The 27,518-nt window shown below is 38.2% G+C and overlaps 1 protein-coding gene across 2 annotated transcripts in view; it reads left to right on the top strand.

Annotated features, from left to right (window-relative positions):
- Positions 1 to 27,518, top strand: part of LOC127799351 (small RNA degrading nuclease 5) — a 63,308-nt gene that overhangs the window by 30,489 nt on the left and 5,301 nt on the right. For both annotated transcript variants that reach the window (XM_052333306.1, XM_052333305.1), the window contains exons 6-11: positions 1,954 to 2,082; positions 2,230 to 2,300; positions 6,154 to 6,213; positions 6,729 to 6,784; positions 10,590 to 10,650; positions 21,726 to 21,993. In XM_052333306.1, coding sequence (XP_052189266.1) covers positions 1,954 to 2,082; positions 2,230 to 2,300; positions 6,154 to 6,213; positions 6,729 to 6,784; positions 10,590 to 10,650; positions 21,726 to 21,993 — 645 coding nt within the window. The remainder of the gene's footprint in view (positions 1 to 1,953; positions 2,083 to 2,229; positions 2,301 to 6,153; positions 6,214 to 6,728; positions 6,785 to 10,589; positions 10,651 to 21,725; positions 21,994 to 27,518) is intronic.

Raw genomic sequence — 27,518 nt, 5'->3', positions numbered from 1 at the left:
TTGCCAAGATCGGAGGGTAAAGATTGTGTATTGGTGGTGGTAGATCGGTTCACTAAATTTGCTCACTTTATAGGTCTTTCTCATCCATTCAGAGCACGAGAAGTGGCAAGAGTGTTTTTGAACCAGGTAATCAGCTTGCATGGTGTTCCGCAGACCATGGTATTGGATAGGGACAAAGTTTTCACAAGCCTTATGTGGCAGGACCTATTCAAGTCATTGGGAGTTCGTTTGCACACGTCCACAGCCTACCATCCGGAAACAGATGGCCAAATGGAGTGGGTTAACCAATGTCTAAAAGCCTATCTGTGTTGTCTTTGTGTGGCTCAGCCCAAGGCCTGGCACAAGTGGCTTCCCCTTACACAATGGTGGTACAATTCCTGCTATCATAGTTCTATTCGGATGTCTCCTTTTCAGGCCCTATATGGCTATCAGCCTCCCCACCTTCTGGCCACACTGCCGTCTTCCTCGTTGGCTGCTGTTGATGATTACTTACAGCAGCAACAGGAAGTGTTGCAGGTCCTGTGAAGGGAGTTGGCTATGGCCCAGCACAGGATGAAGCAATTTGCTGACCGCAGGTGTAGTGTATGGGAGTTTTCGGTAGGGGATATGGTTTACTTGAAGCTATGACATTCATATCAACGTGCTCTTACTCACGGTCAAGTATCCAAGCTCAGCCCTAAGTTTTTTGGACCTTTTCCAATCATGGCAAAGTTTGGGACTGTTACTTATAAGCTGCAGCTACCGGCCTCGTCCCACATCCATCTGGTGTTCCATGTCTCTTTGCCCAAGAAGTCAGTGGGGTTGCAGCCGGTTTCCTCTACTCTGCCGGATCTTATTTCAGAAGCCCCTCCTCCGGCTGAACTGGCCTTAATATTGGATAAGCGGGTGATTTATAAGCAAGGGGCTCCTCTTATGCAGGTGCTGGTTCAATGGACACATCTCCATTCGGACAACAACACCTGGGAATATCGCCCTGATCTACTACAACATTTTCCGCAGCCAGCCAGGCTTCTTTCCCTTTCTTGAGGACAAGAAAGTTCTCAACAGGGGGGGTAATTGTCAGGACCCGATAATAAATCAAGGGTAAATTGGTCTTTCGATGTGTAGAGTTGATACCAGTTAGTGGTTAGAGGCTGTTAATAGGCGGTTAAAAAAACTGTTAGCGGTAGCTATAGTTGTTAGCTTCTGTTAGAGCTGTAAGAGTTGTAACAGCCTAGATTGGCGATAAGGAGGAACTGTAAAAGCCTCCCAATTGAATGAGAAAGTATCAACGAATTTCCATAACAGAATCAGACTCACTTCCTCTCTTCGATTTCTCTCCCTCTGAATCCTTTGTTCTCCCTACCTTTCTCCAACCTAATTCATCTCTCCTAAGGAGAGATTCCACCACCAGGACACGAGGTCCTGACATTATCTCCCTCTTTTTCAGTCTAATTCTCCCTCCAATTAGCTCTGTTCTGATTCTATCTTCCTGATTCCATCCAATTTTCCTATTCAAACCCTAGGAACATGACAGCCAGATTCATTGTTGGTTGAGACTCTTTTAGCCTATGTACCATTCACGATACAGACTCTTTTTACATGTCATTTATGAGTATTTACGTGTTATATGCGGCTGATATAGATTCTAAATATAGTGCCCTTAGCAAGGAGGTTCTTTGCATAGCTTGCAACACTAAGACAAATGTGTGAAGAAAGATTATTACAGTCAAGAGACAATATCATAGAAAAAGAAAGGTTTATTTAGACTATAGGAAACCTCGGTAATCTCTTCAAAATCACAGTGAGGTCTAGCGCAGATGCAAATATGTCTCCTTTTTTTGATTATACGCATTACAGATTGTCTTTAAATTATTAGAGAGATAGCAATTCAATTGGCATCTTGCATGTATATCATGATATTTTAACTTTTTTTCATGCAAGTAATAAGTTGTTATTGTTCCTGTAATGCAGGTGCGTTTATTTCCAAGTCAGAGACTTCATCACTTATTGATGTTATGAAAGATATTCCATTTCCTATTACATACTACACGCTTACAGCAAAGCAACTTGAAGAAAATGGATATATTCATGATCAACCAGGTTGACAGGAATCTCTGTTTGATTTCTTTTTTAATTCCTATGCCTGTATTGTCATCACAATGCATCTTCTTTTAATCTGTGCATGTTTCTTCCTCGTGCTGTTCAGTCATTATGTAGAGATCCTTATCTCAAGTGTTCTAAATGCAGGTTTTCTGTCAACTCTTCCTTCTCCATCTGGAAACCCTCCCCATGAGATATTGGCACTTGACTGTGAGATGGTATGGCTTCAGATATCAATCAACACTTCCATAAAAAAAGAAGAAGCTTACAATGATAGAAATTTACTGTTCAATATTTTTTTCCCATTTTTTACACCATTTGTTGAAAAAAGATACTTTTTTTATAAGAAAAAAAAGTATATGAAACGGAGAGGAGGCCTTAAGGAGGTGAAATTTGTACAGAAGGGATAAGATACCAGAAGGAGAACTTCTCTATCTACAGCCACCACAATTTTTTCCACTTTTTCAGAGATTGCCTTACCTGATGAAGACTTGTTTCTTTGTGTTTCTGATTGAGTTTTTGACCGGTAAATCTTGATTCTGAGCTAAAATGAATCTGAAGATAATTTAACCGAAGCCTATTGTTACATGCTGACTTTTTGGTTAATTCCATGCGGGCAACACACAATAGTGACTTGTTGACAGCGCGATGATGTGGCATCTGCATGGCTGAGATTATTCCAGCGGATTCCAGAATGTTCCAGACCTATCCTTTTATATTCTAATAGTCCTTTTATCTTCTAGTTCTTTTGTCTTCTACTATGTTCGAGATTGTTCCTTATAAATGTAGTAGTTGAAGAGATGCATTAATGATGGAAGGTCCTAGAATGTAGGTGGATAGCTATATATACCTCCACCCCCCCTCATTTTGTATTCACTCCATTTCTATCAAAGAAAAACATTTCCAAAGCTTCTCTCTCTAAAATCTCTCTCTCTCTCTCTCTCTAAAGTAGCTAGCTTGTAGGGTGTGAAGCTTAGGAAGAAAACCCTAGCTGTTAATATGTATATACCATTCATTAAACTCATAGACTATACACCTATATATATAGAAAATACAACGGGCCATGGACCACGGGCTCTAACATAATATTAACCCTTGGTGTACTATATAAATATAACCATATAACTTAACACTCCCCCTCAAGCTGGAGCATATATATCATATGCACTAAGCTTGCTACAAATATACTCAATTCGAGGACCCCTAATAGACTTAGTGAAGACAAAATCTATGGTACTACAGCCAGATAAAATCTTCTCTCGGATAAAGTGACAATCCATCTCGATATGTTTGGTCCTCTCATGAAAGACTGGATTGGAAGCAATATGTAATGCAGCTTGATGACCATCAAAGGATTCAGATCGAGAACCATCAGCATGAGCAACATTAACATGAGGAGAGCGGCCATGCAACTTATAACATTGTTCCTTAGTATGCCCCCACTTGTGACAGTAGTTATACTTGGGGTGTTTGCCCCAATTACCACGATCTCTTCCCTGTTTGCCACTACTTTTAACTTGTGAAGGCATAACTGAATGATCACCTGTAGAAGAGGGAGGCACTGTAGGAATAGATGAAATCTGAAGAAGACGAGAATACACTTCATCCATGGTAGGTACAGTAGGACTAGCAAGAATCTGATCACGAACAGGAGCAAACTCAGGACCAATGGCAGCAAGAGTACACACCATGAAGAACTTATCCCACTAAGGTAAATCCTCTGCAGCAGTCTTACCAGCAGGTAACAAGGAGTTAAATTCAGCTTTAATAGAGGTCATCCGACCAAGAAAATCAGGAAGAGTTAGACCCTGCTGTTGTAAACTGAGCAGATTAGACAACACTGAATACAAGCGTTGAATGTCATTAGTGTATAGCGCCTTGGCCTGAGCCCACAATTCACAACACGTGGTTTAGTTAGTATAGATCGGATGAAGAGAAGGATCAATTGACTTTCATAGGAGACTCAAAGCAGAGCATCAGCTCTCTGCCACTCAGTTTTATCTATGGTCACATTCTCGACCTTGGTAGTTAGATGATCCTATAAACCTTGAGCCATACACCATAGTTCAACTGCCTTAGACTAAGAGATATAATTGGAATTGCCCATCAACTTCTCAATAGCAATGGCCGAAGAGGGAGACAGAATACCAGAGAAGGAGCCAGATTTACTTGTACCAGCCATGTTGGACAAAAGGGAGCCCTACAAAATCAACAGATCTGAACCAAAAGGGGTTAAATAAGCCAAAAAGAAAGGCTGGATGATTTAGCACAGAGAATGAAGTGTGGAGGCACGCTGGAGCGACGACAGACGGCGGATGCCGGTGACCGGCGGTGGCGAATGGCAGCGGATGGCGACGAAACCATCGGGACTGAGATGGACTAAGGGAGGCGAGTCTAATGGTGAAGACGGCGTTGCGATCGAAGCACTGGAGAGAGAGATCGGAGCAAAAACGTTTCTATGAACAGTGCGAGAGAGGCGGCGCGTGGCGGCGGCAACGACGATGGGCCTCCGGGGGTCAACAGATCGGAGGTCGGGGAATGCAACGGCGGCGACTGTGGGCATGATCGGTGGCCGGACAATGAAGAACCGTTGCAGACCAGTAGTGCGAGCGGCGAGAACGCAGTGGGCTGCTACTATAGTGGCACTACAGGTTGCAGCAGTCGGTGGCGACGCAACCGACGGTGGTCGTCGGTGATGGCGACGGCAGTTAGGGTTTGTATTTTAGCTCTGATACCATGTGAAGCTTAGGAAGAAAACCCTAGCTGTTAATATGTATATACCATTCATTAAACTCATAGACTATACACCTATATATATACAAAATACAACGGACCATGGGCCACGGGCTTTAACATAAGATTAACTCTAGGTGTACTATATAAATATAACCATATAACTCAACATAGGGTTTGAAGGCTTGAAGGGGAAGGCTTACTTAACACCAAGGAGGCTTGGTTTGATGCTAAGTGTTGCACGCCTACTTGTGGGAGTAATCGTGTAGTGACACTGCATACTTGCTTTTTGTCTAATTCTAATTGTACACCTAAATATTCATCATCTTTCTTTCCTGTCATTCCATTGAATCCTCAATCCTTGGCCATTGTATGGGCTTTGGGAGGAGGCCACATGGCCACCCTTCAATTTTTGGACTCACTCCTTTTTGTGATGGAACCCAAAGTGCACAAGTCTAGCAAGAATTTTTCTCCTTTTCTGGCACCAGATATGTTGCTGACTCTGGCATTTTGGTGGCAAACATTAACTACTTATTCCCTCATTAAGTGTGGAAAATTTTCTTCCTCTTTTTTGGCCCTTGGATTTTATTCTTCAAATTTAATGTTTCAAGTGCAATCTCACCAACTTATGTTCTTTCTAAGCTGGTTGTCCTTCTCAAAGTGAAACCAGACTGGCATGCATTTGAAGTTCAAAATTATTTGTTGTTGTCATCTGTTCAACAGGGAGAGATTTTTTTCATGCCTTGGATATGGATGGGTGTTTCTAATCAATAATTTCCTTAGGTTCCCCAAAGCTATGTTCAGCTTCTTGCTTTTGCTTTGGTGAATCATTTAATCATATGGTAAATACCATAACAAAGTGAACATGATTGGTGCTGGACTGGTATCTTAAGTCAGGTCCTTTCATCTTAAGTGAACATCAGAATTTAATTAGGCTTTTCTTTTGCTGAAAAATGCCTCAGGGGTATGCGTATTCTGCATCGTATATCAGGAGTTGACAAATAATATCAGGAAGTGTGACCTACATCTTTAATCTGTTTTTGTTTACATATGAGATCCCTGTTCCATTACCAAATGCTCTCCCATATTTCCGAAATAGGTAATACTCTAATGGACATGAGTGCAGGATTAAGCCATCTTGGCTGAAAGATAATCTATAGACCTACTTCCTGACTGATTATCTAACCAAAAAAGAAAAATTCCACTTTCTGACTATGATATACTTAATTGTGATGTGTCATTCTGCTTCTTCTTCATTTATTATTATTGTTATCATTATCATCATAATCAGTATTATAATTGTTATTTTTTTTCCTTTTTCTTTGCCCACGGTTTTAGTGCATAACAAAAGAGGGTTTTGAGCTCACAAGAGTAACGCTGGTCAATATCAAAGGAGAGGTAAGCCAAAGTTAATTTTCCCAGTAGCTTTGCTTTTTCCTTTTCTCTATTCTTTTAGTCTAATTGTTTGCAGTTTTATATGAATTGGTATCAATTGTACATTTATATTGGACATATTATGCTTGTCTTCATTCCCCTGGTTCTGTTTTCATCTTATGTTGTCTCTAATGCCATGACCTGGTCATTTTTTTACTGTATCTCTTGTAAGTTTCATAACCTCTATTCTCCCAGCATGTTGCAAATATTTCTATGTTTATGTTAAGTTATTACTATCTTCTTGTCTTTATCTCAGCAGCTGCCACCGCAACCAGCATTATCTTTGTCATCACCATGGATGATATTGATACCCTATCTTTCATGTAGGGGCTGATGATGTGAAGCTTATTCTGTGATTGTGTTTTTTCCATGTGGTGAACTTTTTACAATGTACTTGCTGCATTGTTAATGTTGTTGGGCCTCTTTCTTACTCTTTAATATATTCCTGTACATGGGCTAATCCTGTTCTCTTCTCACAGGTAGTGTTAGATAAATTGGTTAAACCATCGAATCCTATCATTGATTACAACACAAGGTACATCTTTGTGCTGCTTTCTGTAGATGCTTAATAGATGTCTAAAATTGATACTGATTTTTTTTTTTTTCTTTTGTTCCCTTTATTTGGGGGACTATATGTCAATTTTGACCATGAAGTGATATAGCTTACAGCCATTCTTTCATTATATTGAAGTACTGAGAAGTGATATTCTTTTAAATAACATTTAGTAACATACTGCCAGCTAAATTTCTATATCTGGATTTTTTTTTTCTTGCCAATAGGAAATTTCTTGTGTGTGTACATTGCTTTGGTATTTTTTAGTGAGATCAAATGGTAGAGAGAAGTTGACATTCTTTCTATTTTAGCTGCTGCTTGTTATTTAGTCAAACTAAAGAAGATGTGAAGTCAGAGAGCTCTAGGGTTATATAGTGGCAAGCTTTTGCAGACAACCTATGAATGGTAAAGCCATTAGCCATTCCAAAATCCTATTAGTGTGTCATTATGGTTTTCAAGTGTGTATAGAATCTATCATGCTGGAACTTGTAGCTAAAGTCAAATGCACAGTTGTAATAAAGCTGTAATCTTTGTATTGGGAGCTTTCATTTAGGGTTAGTTCAAGGTGAAAATGTAAGCAGTTGTTTACTTTTTGTATGTGAAGAAAGAAATAATTCTTCTCTTGTATTGAACAGAATATTTCCCTTGCAATATATGCTAGAGATTGGAAGATTATATCCCAATATGTTAGGAAATATACGATAGGGAAAGAAAGATAAACATGCTAGGATTTAGGCAAGGAAAGTAGACTCAATGTATATACAGTTTTGGAGATGAACTACCCACTTTCTTAAAATAAGAAACCACTATCTAACCATCTAATCTGAAACAAACACAAGTTAAGGACCATAACTCAGCCCACTATCAGATAAAACTAACTGAAAACACAACCAACAACTATAGGAAAAAAACAATAATTCATAAATCTGATAAACTGAAAAATTACTCCTTATTTCTCGACACTCCCCCTCAAGTTGGTGAATGTATATCCTCCATCCCCAGCTTGCATGTTATCCTTTGAAAATGTGTTCTCGGAAGACCTTTAGTAAGTTTGCAAGCTGACTTCCTGCAGGCACAAATAGTATACAAATTAGACCACTTTCAAGCATTTTCTTTTATAAAATTCTTGTCAACTTCCACATGTTTAGTGTGATCATGTTGCACCGGATTGTGTGCAATATTAATAGCTGACTTATTATCACAATATAGCTTCATAAGGGCCTTCCACTTGACTTTCAAATCTTCTAGGATTATTTTTATCCATAGCAACTCACAAATCCCAAGGGCCATTGACCTGAATTCGGCCTTTGCACTTGATCTTGACACAACATTCTACTTCTTACTTCTCGCAATATTTCCCCCATTTTGCTGTGGGGTATTCACACAAGACGACTCATGGATTATGCCTCCTGCTTGGAAATAGGAAGTAAGGAACTGATTGAAATAGTCCTTACCATTATTAGATCGGATTCGTTTGATCTCAACATTGAATTGAGTTCTTACCATATTATAGAAAATAGGAAATATAGAACTCACTTTAAATTTGTTCTTTAAAAGATAAATCTAGGTGAAATGAGTGCAATCATCAATAAATGACACAAACTATCGAGCTCCAATTATGTTAGGAATAGGAGATGGACCCTAGATGTCACTATGTATAAGAGCAAATGGAAGAGAGCTCATTTTCATATTAATTGGAAAGGATGTCCTCTTATGTTTTGCAAGTTCACATGTCACACTGAAATTCTTCTCCTCCTAATCCTTTGAACAATAAAGGATCTTAAGAACATTAAAAGACGGATGACCAAAACGTAGGTGTTGTACCCAAATTCTTTCTCTACGTGACCATGAGGATTCAGTCATACAGGATATTGAAAAGAACTTAGCTATCCTATTCTCCTGTCCACTTTGTTCCTCAAGATAATATGGATTTTTTTTCTCTTTAGCATGTCCAATCATACTCCTCGTGTCTTGTTCCTGAATTTCACAATAAGAGGTATGAAAAATCACCCTATAATTAGAATCTGTGGTGAGTTTTTGAATTGAAATAAGGTTAGTAAACAACTTAGGTACATGCAAGGCATTTTTTAAAGTAGGAGATTCGTTGATGTAAACATCTCCTTGACTTGCCATCGTAGTCGTTGTACCATCAGTTATAGTAATCTTTTTGTTTCTAGGACAAGGAATATACGAAATAAATTTTTTGGAGGAACAAGTCATATGATCTGTGGCCTCTAAATCAATGATCCAGGTACTTGAGAGAGTAGTTTTTGAGGTATTTAGTGCATGAGAGAAGGAAGAAATACCTGAAAAAGTTAGGATACAGGTACCTGATCCAGTTGGTTTCTCTAGGGATCCAATTAATTGTCTCAGTTTGGTAATTTCTTCCTTGTTGAACTCAGTTGTCAATAATTCTAAAGAATTCATTTCTCTTGTTGAGTGTTTGCCACATATGCCCGCTCCTGCCTTTTCTGCTTGCCTGTCCTTTTATTCTCAAATTGTGGTTTTCTATATAGCTTCCAGCATTTGTCTACAATATGTCTAGGCTTCTTATAATATGTACACCACAATGGATCCTTGTTTGACTAAGACCCATCCTGCCTTTTCTGCTTGCCTGTCCTTTTATTCTCAAATTGTGGTTTTCTATATAGCTTCCAGCATTTGTCTACAATATGTCTAGGCTTCTTATAATATGTACACCACAATGGATCCTTGTTTGACTAAGACCCATCCGGTATTCTTTTAGCCTCACCCCCTTGGTGTTCAGAATTGGAATGTTGTATGGGCATTCTTCTTGTTATAATACTGAATTTTCCACTATAGGAGTCTCAAGCATGACTCCTCTCCTTCCTTCCTCAACACGAACAATAGCTAGAGTCTCATTTAAGGATGGCAAGCCCTCTTTCCCAAGTATATGTACCCTCACTTCATTAAACTCAATGTATAGACCTGCAAGAAATTCATAAATCTTGTCTTTTTCAACAAATCTTTTTAGAAGAGCTGCATCCTCACTACAGATCATCTTGATACACTGGTAGTGATCCATTTCCTACCACAAAGTTTGCAGGAGATTGGAGTATTTTGTAATTGATCGGTTTCCTTGCTTTGTTGTTGAGATTTTTGTTTTAATCTCATAAATTTGGGCTTCATCTCAAACTTTAGAATAAGTTTGTTTGATTGCATCCCAAATTTCTTGAGTTGTACTTAAGAACATAATAGTATCACTTATCCCTGAAAGCATTGAATTCCATAATTAAGACATTACCATAGAATCTTCTTCATCCCAAGCTTCTAATGTAGGGTCCCCTTTTTTTGGTCCAGTACCAAGTAAATGGCTCAGCTTGCCTCTTCTTTTCAGGAATGTACGCACCAGCTAAGACCACTTCAGATAGTTCTTACCATTTAGTCTATAGGTTGTCTGGATGTTTTGCAATTCTCCGGTTGGAGTAGTGCTTTTGTTCTCCCCGCTAACAGTTGCTATAACTAGTGCTTTAGATGCACCACTCAATTCTGTTGCAATAGACATAGCTTTCAGATGAATTGCACTTGATCTCTTTGGTCACAAAATAGGGGGAGTGGACATAGAACCTCAGTAAATGTTTTATATGGTGCAGTTATATGATCCAGTTTTCATTTTCATAGCATGTTTGAAGACCTTATAGATAGTCTTTGGAACTGAACTGGACTCACTATAGGTCAAAGCAGTCAAGGCTTTAGTATTCTAAACCTTAAACCCTCCAATTATATATCTTAATTTGTAACTGAGCATATTGTTTGATTTATGCAGGTTCAGTGGAATAACATGTGAAATGTTGAGTGGCGTGACCATGGCACTTAAAGATATTCAGGTCTTTATTGGGTCCTCTGCCCTTGTTTTTATGCTAACTTTTGATTGCATGTTGTGTGTACTTGCATGATGAAGTCTTGATGAAATAGCACATGATTTATTGATAGGGGAAAAAACATACTTTCCTTGTGCAAACTATAAACAAATTATTCAAATAGTTTTTTCCTATCAAATGCCTACTGTAGCAGGGCTTGTTATGTAGTCCATGCTAATAGTTTTGTAATTTCAAATTCCATGTAAGAAAGGTAATGTTTATTTTGTTGTACATTATGCTAGACATAACGTGGTTACTTTTATTATGTCTCACTTCTTGAAAAATGGTTTCAGATATAAAGACGCCTTATTCTGTTTTGTCTTATGACTGTGCTCTAATTTTATTGTAGAAATGCCTCTTTAAAAGTCCAAGGCGTTGTCCATATGCCCTAATAGTGCAAAGGATATAAAGAATTTCACAGGGACAGGGGAGGGGTGGTGAATTGGGAAATTTAAAAACTTGGAATGAATTAAGCTAGATTTAAAATACTTAAGAAAAAAATGTGTGAACGACTATAAAGTGTGAAGTCAAATGAAAATAAACTTTCTTTATGTACGTCTCTTCTTTAAAACAATCAATTGAAGCACTAGTTGATGCTATTCAAAATTTAGACGCTCTTTGTAAAAACTATTTAGATTAAGTATTGAAATAAAGTGATGAATGTAAGTTCTTATATGCTATTGAGAGAAATTGAACCTAACTTCCATTGTTTTAATCTTGTGAGAAAATTATATGTGAAAGACTTGGATGTTAAGCAATGAAAGAATAACAAGAACACGCAACAATTTTTATGGTGGTCTGTCTATAACCAGGTCTACATCCACTCTCCTAGTTCCCAATAGAGATTTTCACTATCAACCAACAATAGGTTTTAAGAGGTTTTCAAAGGCACACCTCAATCCTTTACGACAAGTGGTTTTCCTAGGCTCACCGCTTCAACCTCTCATAAGATGTGATTTTCTTGCCTCACCAAGGTGTGCAAACGTCATTGTTTCTTTTTGTTTTTGAAAACCACTCGGTTTTTGAGATTGCTTATATTAAAACCAAACTGAAGCTACATATAAACACCCAAGCACGGGTTCCTTTTCTTGGTTGACTGATTTTTACCAAAATTTAGAAAATACAAAATCATGATCCTTGCTGATTTAATTCAGGCTTCCAACATAAATCAACCTTTATATCACCATAATTTCAGGAATATGCTAATTCACTTCTATTTCACCAATTGAAGTAAGTGAAAACTAAGAAAAATGACAAGAGAACAAAAGCAAGAGTGACAAATATATTCACACTATGCCATGAAAAGTAGCAGCAAATGATTAAAACAGAGGTCATTTTTGTATGTATGTCTGATATATAAGTGAAACACCCAAAACTCTTAAGAATAAATAGGAGCAAACTCTACTTGATGATTAGTGTAATTCACTATTTAGAAATTGGAGAAAATGTAAGGTAATCATTGCGAAGATGGTTTTACAAAAAGGGGGCAATTAACAGAGTAGAAGATTTTGTTGCTTGGATTTGGTTTTTATGGTGATTTATTCAATGAGGATAGCATCAATATCAAGATGGCTTCAATGATTCTGGAATGTTATCCAGCAAAACTCTACCGTGATCCTATCTGTTACTTCACAAATCTGACACTTGCATTTTGTCATGGTGATTATAAGTATCATCATCATCTTTTCATCTCTGCTGAAGTGTTTTTCTCAAGCACTTAATGGCATTTCAATTGATGCACTGCTTAATAGTAGATTTCATACTCCTTTGCTTGGAGTGTAATTTGCCTTATTCTGCCTTAATCCTCCAATTGGCGGCAAAACCATCAGAACAACACCGAGTACAATGCATATCTGAAATTTGACGAAGACAATCAAATTGCTTCAGCTTTAACCCGAAAAAAGAGAAATGCAACTTCATGATTAACTTAAGCTTATGCCATTTGCAAACTAAGACAAGCTGTACTTCTCTGGTTTTGTAGATGGCGAGCCACATTATGCAAGGTTGCTGCAGACATTATGTTTGGTTTTTTAGACTATGGTTCAGTTTGGTTTTATCAGCACTATGAACCAAAACTGAACTGAGGACCTCGGTTTTTTGCAAATTAAGAACTAAAACTGAACTGATTTATATAAAATCTGAACTGGACTGAAATGTTTGGTTTGATTCGGTTTCTCAGTTTTTTTTCAAGGTTGATTGCACACCCCCAACTAAAATCAACCAATGTAATATGTTGTTTCTTGGTTCACCACACAATGGATACAATCAAAGGATACTTTTGGTGTGCTTATTCAAGTGTATCTGTTAACGGATCAAGTCCATAGACAATTAGCTACATTAGAAGCCAACCCCTTCAAAGACCTCCTTCCTTATCTACCTATGTTGAAAGCTAGGACTCATTAGAGAGAACTCTTCAATCTCGTGTGCACAAATAAAACAACATATTCAGCCTTTATCCCACTATATTGGGTCGGCTACATGAATTTTAGACTTTCATGTATTTTTGTCTTTTGTCATATCTTCATTTAGGCCCATACACTTCATATCAAACTTTAATGTCTCTCCCAAAATCTTCTTTGGGTTTGCCTTTACTTCTTTTTTTGACTAATTATTTTATTTCATCAACTCTCCTCATAGGAGCATCTATTGGTCTTCTTCTCACATAACCAAACCATTTTAGTCTAGTATCTCTCATCTTCTCCTCGATTGGCGCTACTCCTACCTTATTACGAATAACTTCATTTCTAATTTTATCTTTTCTTGTATGGCCGCACATCCATCTTAGCATCCTCATCTCCGATATGCTCGTCTTTTGCTCGTGCTGGTATTTGACACATTATGAGTTATACAACAAAATTGGTCTTATAGTTATTTTATAGAATTTTTCTTTCAGTTTTAATGGAATTTTACTATCACATAACACCCTCGATGCATTTCTCCATTTTAGTCAACCTACCTTAATTCTATCTGTGACATCCTCGTGAATTTCTCCATCTTTTTGAATTACTGATCCCAAATATCGAAAATGGTCTTTTCTTTGTATGATTAGGTCTTCCAATTTTATTATAACATCCTCCACTCTTGCATTCTTACTAAATTTACATTCCATATATTCTGTTTTCCTTCTACTTAATTAACATCCTCGGGTTAAGCATGCTTGAGCTGGGAAAGTTCAAGGATGGGTGACTCACTGGGAAGTTCGCGTAGGCTTATCAGGGTAAGTTGTTCCGATCCTTCCTATAGCTCGATGCGGGATGTTACAAGAATTGATGCGACTGGGCCCCCATACATCAAAGTGCACAAGGGAAAATGGAGCCTCAACCCTATTATTAACCCGATGAGAAAAAGAATGACGAGCGTGTTTACCACGCTGACACAACTCACAATTAAACATGGACAATAATGACAAACTAGGAACTAATTTCTTCAGTTTTGAGAAGTTGGGATGACTGAGACGATAATGGAGAAGATCTGGGGAAGCGACACTAGTGCAAGCTATCGGCGAACTAGGCACAACAAGATGATAGTGACCCTGGGACTCATGTCGCCAATCGTCCGCCCCGTACCCTGGTCCTGAACACAAACAGAGATAGGAGTAAATATAACAGAACAGTTAAGGGTCTTGGTAAGTTGGCTAATTGAAATCAAATTAAAAGGACTACCAAGAACATATAAAATAGAATTTAATGAGAAAGACAAGGTGGGTGTGATTTGGCAGATTCCTTTAATTGCAGTTTTGGTGCCATCAGTCAGGGTAACAATAGGTAAGGTATCAGAATAGGTAAGTGAGGAGAAAAGAAGTTTATTACCACACATATGGTCAGTGGCGCTAGAATCTATAATCCAAGGATTAACAGATGAGCCTTGAGCAACACAAGCAATGGGATTACCAGGATGAGACGGTTGGGTGGCGTGGAACTTCAGGAAGGCATTATACTCAGCTGCAGACATAGGTACCAATTGTGAACCTGGTGGAGATTGAGCAAGACTAGGATCGTTCTGAAATACATGAGCTGCACTGGTAGATGATGCAGGTGGAGCAGTTGGCCGACCATGTTTCTTCCAGCATTTGTCCTTAAGATGACCTAGTTTCTTACAAAAGGTACACTTTGCACGTGAGCGATTATTATTGCGTCCTCTATTTCCTCCTACGATGGAAGCCTGAGACACAGGAGCTGAAGATTCGGCTGGAGGAACAACATGAGAAGAAGATGACATACCATGTGCACCTGTCATATTCAACAACCTTTTGAAAGAGTCCTTCATGGTTGGGCTAGTAGAGCTGGTCAAGATTTAATACCTGATTGCGTCAAACTCTGGTTTCAGACTGGAGAGAGCAATAACCATAAAAAACTTCTCTCGTTGAGCAATCTGTTCGGTGCATGTTGTAGTGAGAGGAAGAAGAGCATCAAATTCTTGCATGAGAGCCCAAACCTGCCCCAGATAAGATTCCATGGACCACTCCTGCTTGAGATTCTTGATATTAGAAACCACAGTATACAAACGCTGGATATCGTTTGTATAACACTCTTCAGCTTCCTTCCACACATCAACACAAGTTTCAAAGGGGCGAAAGAGCTGCATGATGAAAGGATCGATAGACTGCCATAGGAGGCTACATAACTGGGCATCAACTTGTTCTCATCTAGCCTGATTCGCTTCTGGCACACTTTCAGCTTTTGTGGTAAGATGATCCGCTTGGCCTTGCCCTTTGAACCACATTTTAACAGAGGCTGCCCATGAGAGATAATTGGTAGACCCTATCAACTTGATAGTGATAAAATTGATTGTCCCAAGATTGGAGACAGTAAAGGATTGAGAGGCAGCAGGGGCAATAGGTGCTTGAGCGAGAAGAGCACGGGCAGAAACGGCGTCACTGAAATCAGACATGGCGAGGGTTTCGACATCAGAAGTGGCTTGAGGGGTCGCCGGCGATCAGATCTGGAGAAGCCAGGAAAAAAATGGCCGGCGGACGCACTGTCACTCGCCGGCGCGTGGGTGGTCCAGCGGCGGTGAGTCTTTGGTGGTCGACCAATCTAGGGGCGGCGAACTCGATGGTGGTGGCGGTGTTATCCAATGGTGGCCGAACAATGGGGTTCTAGTATTGGGCAGTGATGGTTAGCTGTTAGGGTTTGACGGCTAGGGTTTCGGTCGCTGAAAAAAATATACAGCGATGGCTAGGGTTTTTGTCTCACCGGTGGCTCTAATACCATGTGAGAAAATAATTAGGAAAGAAAAACCTAAGAGACTAGCCTCTCTTAGCTTATTATTTATAATAAGCATAATGGGCTTTAAACCTATAGGCTTAATCTAATTACAAATAAAACACACATATAATAATTATAATATATACTAATAATTCTAACACCTTATTCTTTTGAACTTATGCATCGATAAAATATATAGCTCACATTCCCTTCGGAGTTACTAAGATGTCCTAACCTAATTCTTGTTTCCCCATCTTCATTGAATAATTTTGTGAAATGCTCTTTCCATCTCTCCTTAATCGCTCCCTCATTCACTAATACATTTTGGTTTTCATCTTTTATGCATTTCACTTGGTTTAGATCCCTTGTTTTTCTTTTTCTTGCTTTAACTAATTTATATATATCCCTTTCTCCATCTTTTGTATCAAGTCGTTTATATAGATTCTCATATGCTTTTGACTTTGCTTTACTAACAGCTCTTTTTGTTACCTTTTTCGCTTCTTTATAATTTTTTAGGTTTTCTTTATTGTTGCACTGATATACAGCCTTATAGCAAGTTTTCTTATTTCTTATTTTCAATTGTATCTCTTCATTCCACCACCAAGACTCTTTCAGGTTTGGGGCTCTACCATTTGTCTCTCCAAGGACTACCTTTGTCGTGCTTCTCAGGGCAGTAGCCATTTCCCTCTATATTTAGTTTGCTTGTCCTCCTCCATTCCATTCCCTTCTACCCCTTAATTGTTCTTTGAAGATTAAATTTTTCTCCCCTTTTAAATCCCACCACCTCATTCTTGGATTTTGTTTTATGTGATTTTTTCTCTTCCAATTTCTTACTTGAACGTTAAGTACCAAAAGTCTATGTTGAGTAGTCAAGCACTCCCCCAGTATCACCTTACAATCCCTACAACATAACCGATTCTCTTGTCTCATGAGGAAGTAATCTATTTGGGTGTTTGATGTGACATTTTTATATGTGATTAAGTGTTCGTCACGTTTTTTGAACCTAGTATTGGTTATGATGAGCCCATATGCCATAGCAAAATCTAGAATAGATTTACCCTCATTATTAATTTTCCTGAATTCATACCCTCCATATACCTCTCTATAGCCGTTTTTGTCTCTACCCACGTGACCATTTAAGTCACCTCCTATAATCACTTTCTCTCTTCTCGGTATCATTTGTATGAGTCCCTCTAAGTCCTCCTAGAATTTTGCTTTTATCTCCTCACCTAACTCCGCTTATGGTGCATATATACTAAAGATATTCATAGTTATTCTTTCTAGACCAACTTTCATCATAATAATCCTATCCCCTATTCTCTTTACATCCACTACCTCATCTACTACGCTTTTATCCATAATAATCGCCACTCTATTTTTCGCTCGATCATTTATTGTGTACCATATTTTATATTCAGTTTTTGATAAAGTTTTTGCTTTTCTCCCTACCCATCTCGTCTCTTGAAGGCACATAATATTAATCTTTCTTCTAATCATCACATCTACCACTTCCATAGCTTTGCCTGTTAATATTCTTATGTTCCATGACCCAATCCTTAATCTATTATTTTGATTTTGGCTTTGGCTTTGACTTTGAATTTGATTTTGTTTTTTTTTTTGATTTTAGACTAGCTTCTTTACCCGCATCCGTTCAAGCAAATGCGAGGACCTTTGCTCATTTGTCACTATATCCGAGTGCCGATATAGCGGCCCTAGCTCACTTGACACTACACGCGGGCAGTGTAGTGCGTCGCTATGAAGGGTTACGCCTCAACGGTTTATTCTTATTGTCTTCTTATCAAGTGCAAGATAATTTTTATAATCAAACCCTAAAATACTCCTACTAGGAAACAAATAGCAACTAATTGAAGTCTCCTAATCCAACAGGAAAACAAAAGACTCCTAACAGTAATGAGAAATTGACTAAAAATAGGAAAACAAATCTCCTAATAAAATATATGAACATAAATAATCCCATTTTAATCAAAATAGGAATAGAAATAATCCCATTCAGTTTTGGGTTTAATTGGAGGTCTAGTAGTATCACTCATAACATCACCCCCTACTTTGGAAATGTGCTTGTCCTCAAGCGCAAATGAAGGAAAATTAGCCTTAAGAACCTCCTCCTGCTCCAAAGAAGCTTTAGCTAGAGACAAATCAACCCAATGAATGAGGAACTCCCTGGTACCATTCTGGATTTACGAATCCAACAGAGTTTGCTGGTGAAAGCAAGGTGTCACCCCACGTGGCAGAAGTGCTGGTGGCAGTGCAGGTAATCCTCATGAAAGCACTTTAGACATGAAACAAAAAGCACAAGGTGTACCTTGCTCTCCTCTGGCAAGGATAGCTCATTATCGTTGCTGCCAAAGCAGCGGCGCACTTGAAAGGTCCATAGAAACATGGGAATAACTTCTTATTGACATGAGAAGATTGCAACTTCAATCACACCAAATCCTCCAGAGCAAACTGTAGATCCCAACGGTGCTGGTTGGCTTGTTTATTTATGATCTCACATTGTCTCTCAATTTCATCCTTCTGCATATACAGGTAATGGTATGGTCCCACGACTACCAGCTTCTTTCCAAGCAGCAAGTTAATTCTGTTATGATGGTTCCGAGGTGGTGGTAACCCTTGAGGTTTGGCAAAAAGGTCAGGCAAACTCCACAAGTAACCTTTCAACCTCCTTACCATCCATCCCAAGGCATACAACCTAGTCACCTTGTTGAAACACTATTGTCATGTGCATGAAATCCATTCAATTTTGCCCAACGTACTCAGCCAATCCACACTTAAGACCACGTCAAACCCTTCTAATCGGAGAACAAACAAGTCAGCCATCAATTTCCACTTTCCCACAGTAAACTCAACTGGTCTACACAACTCGGTGCTTCTCACTCGCACTCCATTAGCCAGTATGACTGAAAATCCCTGTTTGCCCTCTAGAAACTGTCAATTGTGCTGCTAATGTGCTACTCACAAAATTACGAGTGCTACTCGAATTTATCAGAATTAGTACTAGAATCCCTATTACCTTAGCCTTGACCTGCATAGTTTGAGAAGTTGTCACGCTTGCAATTGCATGTAATGATATGGCGGCCTTTGGTAAAAATTCCCATTCCTCCTCCTGGTTAGTTTCCTCGTCCACAACCAGGTCAGTGCAAAATAGCCGCTTGCAAAAGTGGTTCAGTGTGAATAACTCATCACAATTAATGCACAGGCCCTTGGCACAAAGCTCTGCCATCTCCAAACACATCAACCTCCACTTGTGAGGGGTGTTTGATCTTGGTGCCGCTAGCTGGTTACTAGGCTGCAGTCTCCCTTGTGGATGCCCCATAGCTTGTTTAGACTCAAAATTCTTTTGTTCATAAATTCTGGCCAAATTCAAAGCCATTGCCAGACTTTGATGCTGCTGTACTTCTACATCAATTCGTATTAATCCTTGCAATCCACTGACATACATCTCAACCTCTTGTGATTTGGTCATCTTCTTTGAGCTTGCCAACAATTGCTTAAATCTCCGTTGATAGTCCGCCATCGGTCCTGTTTGTTTCAGTTTTGATAGCTCCCCAAATCTACTTCCTTGAACCGGGGGGGGGGGGGGGGGGGGGGGGGGACCAAGTCTGTCATGGTAGTTTCCTTGAATTCAACCCAAGTTAACGTCAAAGCTTCCTCTTCAAAATTTAGGAACCAGATTTGTGCCTCTCCTCCCAGGTGAAAGGCTGCTAGGCCCACCTTCTCCTCTTCTGCAGTCCACTAGTGTCGGAAGAAGTGCTCACACTGATAAGCCAAGGTAAGGGATCTTTCTCGCCACTGTAACAAGGGAAATCCAACTTAGCGTAGAGTGGCACAAATCCTCCTCCTGTGCGAACGCCCTTAGTGAGTTCTTGTCGTTGGTGTCTTGGCCAATCCACACTATCCTCCCCCACACCGGAGGTTGTAGAACCCACCTTAATGGCGTCATATCATGCATCAGGGTTTGTATCTAAGTTGACATTCGCTCTCGTTCTGCTGTCTCAATCGTCTGATATTCTTCTTGTTTCCATGCATTCTTGCCATACTTCTTCATGAATTAATCAAAAGCCTGTCAGAAATTATTGTCCGCCCATGGTTGGCTCTAATACCCATTTGTTAGCGGATTGAGTCCATTGGTGATTAGCCAGATTAGAAGCTAACCCCTTCAAAGACCTCCTTCCTTGTCTACCTATGTTGAAAGCTAGGACTAATTAGAGAGAATCATTTGATCTCTTGCACACAGAGTATGCTGGAATAATATTATTCTTATTGCCTTCTGATATACTATAAGAGAATAATTATAATCAAACCCTAAAATACTCCTAGTAGGAAACAAATAGCAACTAATTGAAGTCTCCTAATCCAACAGGAAAACAAAGACTCCTAGTAATGAGAAACTAACTAAAAATAGGAAAACAAATCTCCAAATCAAAAATAGGAACAGAAATAATCCCATTCTAATCAAAATAGGAATAGAAATAAGCCTATTCAGTTTTGGGTTTAATTGGAGGTCTAGTAGTATCGCCCATAACAGTATCCTAATACAAATAATGACCTCTTTAAAGGTCTTAGAATGTAGAAGATGGGAGCACAAATAAAGCAAGGAATTAAAAAGATCTTACAATAGACGAACCAATAAAAGCTTGAACAAGAATATAACACTTTAAAGCCTCTTGAACGCTTGTAGCTTTTTGAATGCTTGCTGAATCCACCTTTCCGGCATTGCAGTTGAGCTTTTGAAGAAAATAGCCGTCTGATATGAAAAAGAGCTGTTATGCATTGTAAAAAATATGGCCATTAGAGATATAATGTAAAAATGTTTTGAAGCTTTTAGATGAATGTTTTGAAACTTTGTGATTTTTCAAACTCTCTGGAAAAATGTTTTGAAACATAACTATGTTTTGAAACCTCCTGCTCTGTTTGAAGAAACGTGTCTGCCTCAGCTCAATTGTTCTATTTCCTGCTCTATGCTTATTTACATTTACTATCATTTAAGTAAATGCCCTCATTTCTTTTAATTTATATTTTATTCTCCATTTACTTAAAAAATAAATGTAAACAAGATGTGCCCTCCATTTAAATTCAATAAAAATATCCCCCCCAAAAAATCAAAATCCCTAAGAACAAAAAGTTAGAATTTGGTTCCTACCACTAATTCTGAAATTTTCAGGGTTTTGCATCTTTTCACTTTCAAGTAGGGGATCTCTGTTTATGAAAAAATTCATTACAATTTAGTTTAAGAACAATATTGAAAAACTGGAAAATTGTTTTCAAAATAAAAATGTTTTCTTTTAGCTCTCCTTATATGGGTTAATCTTACAGATTAAAGACAAAAATCATGAGACTTGACAGACAGATATGATAAATTTCAAATATGTTCATTTTTCAGCGTCAAGTTGAGACCTGATCACTAAAATCTGAACAAGTTTAAAATGATTACTAAAATCTGAACAAGTTTGAAATCTTTTGATCAATGTCCAAGTATTAAAATTCTCTTTATAGATTTATCAAAATAATTTTATATAAATGTTTTGTTATATCAAAACTAGACACAAGTACAACATGCCCAAGCACCTCTACGATGTATGATGCATCAGTTACATGTTCTAAAATTGGATTTATCAAAAAAGGCATTATTCTAGAGCTAAACAAACCTTTGTTATGGATCCTTTTGTATCCATGAACCGCAAATATCCAAGCACTTAATATGGGTTCTAGTCCTTTATATCAGCATTGCTTCTGATGTCTTGCCATTTTTTTCTAGAATATGCTGTGTATTAATTTTTGTTTCTTTATTTACTTACAGTTGCTTTCTATTTTCAGGAAGATTTTCTACATCTAGTCAATAGAGAAACTATTCTAGTTGGACACTCATTGGAGAATGATTTGTTGGCATTGAAGATCTCTCACCATCTGGTGATTGATACAGCAGTGTTGTACAAACACCCTCGTGGTGGATCCTACAAAACTGCACTTCGTGTGCTCACCAGAAAATTTCTTTCCAGGGAGATACAGGAGTCTGGAAATGGGCATGACAGTATCGAAGATGCAAGAGCAGCTATGGAACTGGCAATGTTAAAGATAAAAAATGGCAAGTGATATTAAGATTTGCGTGATAAAAACTGGCACTTCATCATGGCTTGCTTTGCTCTTGTTCTTCTTTCTTTGCCCTTTTTACTATCTGTTAGGATTGAATCACACAAATCACAGAGAAAGCAATTAAAAGAGTACTTAGAAAATTTAACATAGTGCAGTCTTGATAAACTTACGTCCATCATCCCAAAATGGGGATAATCAACTCTGAGTCAATGATACAACTTTTGAACGGACAAAACCTTGCAACTTGAAATAACTTGGTTAACTCTTCGAATAACTCCGGTTGCTAAATTGTGTCACACTAAGGGGCCTATTTATGCGCAGCTACCTAATTGGAATCACCTTCCTATCTCTATCCCTATCCAATGTGCGACTATGTTTTTTGGGAAGATCTCATACTATCTGATTTTGAATTTGAGGAGTTATCCAACAGTACGTTTTACGTAATAGAAGTGGTGATTGAAGTGCTGAAAATAATGAGAAGCATTGACACTCATTTGACACTTCCCAACATGTATTGGACATTTCCTCTTAAACGTTTCCCGCTGTTATTAACTGTATATGTGTTTATTTTTTAAGTGGACACCTAGACTGCCTGGTGGGGATAGGCTTGTGGTTGCTGTTAACTTCTTGTTGCTGTCATATTTTTGGATTGGACACACATAGGAAACTAGGTGGGGAAGGCACATGGATCAAGTTTGGTCAAGTTTTTACACATGAATTACTTTGCAAAGTTGAGGAATATGAGTTTGCATAGAAAGACAAAATAGAATTAATGTGAGCCTATAGTTATTACTTCTTCCTTATTTAGACTTTCAATTTCAGGAATTCAAAAATCATGACTTCTATTTAGTTTTGGTGAATATAATCTTTTGAAATAAAAGATAGGATTCTATTGGCATCTTTTCGGCAATAAAGAATACTGGAGAAATTTTTTCTTAGTTCTTACTACTACCATGAAGAAAATGCTTATTATTTTTATCCGTACACATGAGGTAAATGTCTAGTTGTTTCCATGTCTCTTTTGCCTCCTGTTCTGATTTTGTTGAAAACTGCAGTATTAATGTTTTGTGCCATGTTAGACTTTTGTCTTGTATCTGTGTTAATGCTTTGTGCAACAAATAGATATTTACAGGAACAGCGAGGTGAGTATGGGGTGGGACCCAAGTTCAACCCTCCCCTGCTAATACTTATCCTTCCTCTGCCCCCATGATGTCCCAGCTCATCTTAGGTTCTGAATAAATATCAATGGAAAAAACAGGAAGACCAAGAAAAACTTGGTGGGAAATTCTTGGGTATGATATGAGTTGTAAGTGCTTTATAGAAGATATTGCTATAGATAGAAATTATTAGCAAGCCAGAATTCATGTAGCCAACCCTACCAAATGGGATTGTTGGAAGAAGAAAGAGACGAGAGAGAGGCCGGATGGATAAGGTTTAAGAGTGATCAAGAGATCACAACTAAGTATCCTAACAGATAAAGAAGAAAAAAGATAAAAGCAATCTTGAAATCAAACTAAGGATATCCAAGATACGCTAATCCTAATCTGTAAATTAGATTAGTTTAATGTTGTTGTTATATTCCTATAAAATAGGAGAGTTTGTAGGAGATTTTTTAGGTATTTTCTGTATATATATCTTCCTAATCAATGAAGTTTGCACAATGGAAGAATTAATCATTCCCCTAACTAATTCTTTCATGGTATCAAAGCCACGTTCTTTTGGCACCTGATTTCTCGTTTCTTGCTGCATAGAGGAGTCTTGAAGCCCATGATATGGCTGAAAAACAAGCAGCTAGTGAGACTTCTACCACTAATCCTCCTCCAGTGAAGGATACTCAAGTTCCAATTGTTCCAACAGCCATTGAAAGCCACTCTCTCCATATCACTCTAACACAAATTGAATGGAACCAATTTCAGAGAATGGTTTCAATTATTCTTACTCACTGTTAGAGGAAAGGGGAAGGTAGGTTATCTAACTGGTGCAATCTCAAAGCCGAGCCCCGAGTCAACAACGTATGGCATATGGGAGGCCAAGAATGCCATTGTTATGGCTTGGTTGGTGAATTATGGATTGGAAGGACCTACCTATTTTATAACATAACTAGGGAAATGTGGAAGGCAGTCTAAGAAATATATTCAGACCTGGAACATATAGCCCAATGCTTCCAGATCTGACCACTCATTTGAACCACAAGACAAGGTATAAGTTCTGTTACTAAGTATTATAATTCCTTAACAGAATTGTGGCAAGAGATGGACTTGTTTTATGAGATTACATGGGAGTGTTATGCGGATGGAAGGAAATATGACAAGATGGTGAAGGAGAGAGTCTTTGACTTCTTACATGGTCTAAATTTAGACCTAGATGAAGTAAGGGGCAGGCTACTCGGGACGAAGCCTTTTCCCTCCATAAGAGAGGTCTTTGCAAAGGTGAGATGAGAAGAAAACAGGAAGAAGGTGATGTTATCTGATTTAGGGCAGTCCAACAATGAGGTCTATACTCCAACCTCAGCACTTAATGTTTCCCGAGGGAAAGCACCTATCACAGCTAAAGGAGAGTCTCAAAATGAGAAGCAGTGGTGTGATAACTGCAGTATACCTTACCACACTAGAGAAACTTGCTGGAAGATTCATGGGAAGCCAGCAAACTAGAAGCCTAGGAATCAAAGGAAGGGAGGACAATCCGGAGGGCAAACTACCTATATGGTGGAGGCTGAAAAGGGAAACACAACAAACTTCACCTTAATTGTAAATCAATTGGAGGCTTTACAAGAGCTATTAAGTCAAACTAAGGTGATTAAGGCTGAAAATCTAGATAACTCTAATCCGGTGGTATCCTTAGCAAAGCAAGGTAATGCTAAATACTCTTATCTCCAAAACTTTTCCTAAAAGCTGTTGGATCGTAGACACTAGAGCATCAGATCACATGACAAGTCTTAATATGCTGTCCAATTATGAGTCTTGTGACCGAGACATTACTATTTTTATGGCTGATGGAACAACATCCTTTGCAAAAGGGAAAGGAACAGCTTGTATAGCAGGACTAACTCTAAAATCAGTACTATATGTACCTGATTTAAAGTGTAATCTGCTATCAGTTAGTAAATTAACTAAGGAAAAGGAATGTTTGGTGGCATTCTTCCAATCTCATTCTGTTTTTTCAAGACCTATCCTCAGAGAAGATGATTGGTGAAATACATTCAAGCACTCTGACGCTCGACATCCAAGGATGCTTGGTCACTTTTAGCATCCAAGGAAGATGTTTGGTGAAATACAAATCAGATGGAAGTATTGACAGTTACAAGGCAAGACTTGTAGCTCAAGGTTTTACTCAAATTCAAGGCCTTGACCATGAGGAAACATTTGCACCAATGGCTAAGCTTAACTCTATTCGGGTATTACCATCCTTAGAAGTCAACTTAGATTGGAGACTACATCAATTAGACATAAAGAATGGATTCTTAAATGGTGAGCTGGAGGAAGAAATTTATATGCAGATACCACCTGGATTTGAAAGAGATGACATTAAAAGAAAGGTATGCAGGCTGAAAAAATCTTTATATGGCCTTAAGCAATCTCCTAGGGCATGGTTTAAGAGGTTTAGTGATACCTTGAACTAGCTTGGATACAAACAAGGTCAGGCTGATCACACTCTTTTTACAAAGATGGAAGCTGATGGAAGGACTATTTTAATAGTCTACGTAGGTGACATAATCATCACCAAAGATAACATCCAAGAGATTGAGAATTTGAAGAATCAACTAAGGGAGGCATTTGAAATTAAAGAACTGGGAGAACTGAGATATTTCTTAGGCTTGGAAGTTGCAAGAAGCAAAGAGGGTATCTTTATATCACAAAGAAAGTACACCTTAGACTTGCTAAAATAAACAAGCAAGCTCGAGTGTAAGCCTGCAAGCACTCCTCTAGAGCCTAATTGGAACAATAGAGAAGAGGCTAATGAAGATAGTCGAGTTGACAGAGGAAGATTTAAGCGCCTAGTGGGTAAATTAATTTACCTATTTCACACAAGGCCAAATATAGCCTATGTTGTGAGTATAATCAGTCAATTCATGCATTTCCCAACCAAAAGACATCCTAAAGTTGCTTACCACATCCTCAGGTATCTCAAAGGAACACTTAGGAAAAAACTAATGTTCAAGAAGAGCAAAGAAAGAGGAATAAGGAGTTATGCAGATGTGGATTGTGCTGGATCCATTGAGGATAGAAAATCCACATCAGGGTATTGTACTAAGCTATGGGGAAAACTTGGTCACATGGAGAAGTAAGAAACAGCAAGTTGTTGCTTGCAGCAATGCAGAGGCAGAGTACAGGGCCATTGCACGATGCATATGTGAGGTGATTTGGCTAGAAAGGTTAATGAAAGACCTTTCTATACCTGTGACCTCTCCTAAACTACTTTATAGTGATAGCAAACCAGCTATAAGCATAGTAAATAATCCGGTATAACATGACCAAATGAAAAATGTCATGATTGATAGACATTTTATCAAGGAAGAGATAGAGAGTGGAGACATAAGGCTTACTTATGTTCCTACTGAAGATCAAGAAGCGAATATTTTGACCAAGGCTATGTAGAAACAAGGATTTGAAGCACTTAGAGGCAAGTTGGGAATAATAGATATCTATTCTCTAGTTTGAGGGGGAGTGTTGGAAGAAGAAAGAGACAAGAGAGAGGCCGGATGGATAAGGTTTGAGAGTGATCAAGAGATCATAGCTAAGTATCCTAACAGATAAAGAAGAATAAAGATAAAAAGAAATCTTGAAATCAAAGTAAGGATATCGAAGATATACTAATCCTAATCTGTAAATTAGATTAGTTTAATGTTGTTATTCTATTCCTGTAAAATAGGAGAGTTTGCAGAAGATTTTTTAGAGATTTTTTAGGTATTTTCTGTATGTATATCTTCCTAATCAATGAAGTTTGCACGGTGGAAAAATTAATCATTCTCCTAACTAATTCTTTCAGGAATTAAGACTCAATATTTTGTTCGTGCTTGGTTGCAAAGATTCTGGTGGGGTTTTGTTAATGGCTACAAGGAAATTTATTTTTATTTTATTTTTTTTTGCAGAATTACAAGAAAGTTTATGTGATTGAACATAAATTTAAACTTTTTCTTATGGGTATGTAACTGAATGAGGAGTAAGGAGGCACTTTTAACTGATTTAGTAAATAAACAGGAGAGTTTGTGGCAGGTGTTGCTCAATTTATGCCAGTATTATGAAACTGATCTGGCGCTGGGTGGGGGAGGGCCCCAAGTGATCTGGTGACTTTGTATCTAGGATGGAACTTTTAAATCACTAATAAATATATAAATAAACTAAAGTACAACAACGATGTTTAAGGGCGCACATAATCTCAAATTTGAGGTTGGATCTCCTCTAAGAAAAAGCCTGTGAAACCTATTTGTATATATATGTATATTCCTCCTCCCCATATATTGGCCTGTTTATTGGTCGAAGGACATTTTAATAAAGAGAGAAAATATTCAATATTTCC

This window comes from Diospyros lotus, chromosome 4 (assembly GCF_014633365.1).
Source record: "Diospyros lotus cultivar Yz01 chromosome 4, ASM1463336v1, whole genome shotgun sequence".
NCBI lineage: Eukaryota > Viridiplantae > Streptophyta > Magnoliopsida > Ericales > Ebenaceae > Diospyros > Diospyros lotus.
Note: the sequence above shows the minus strand (reverse complement) of the source record. Positions and strands in the feature narration are given on the sequence as shown.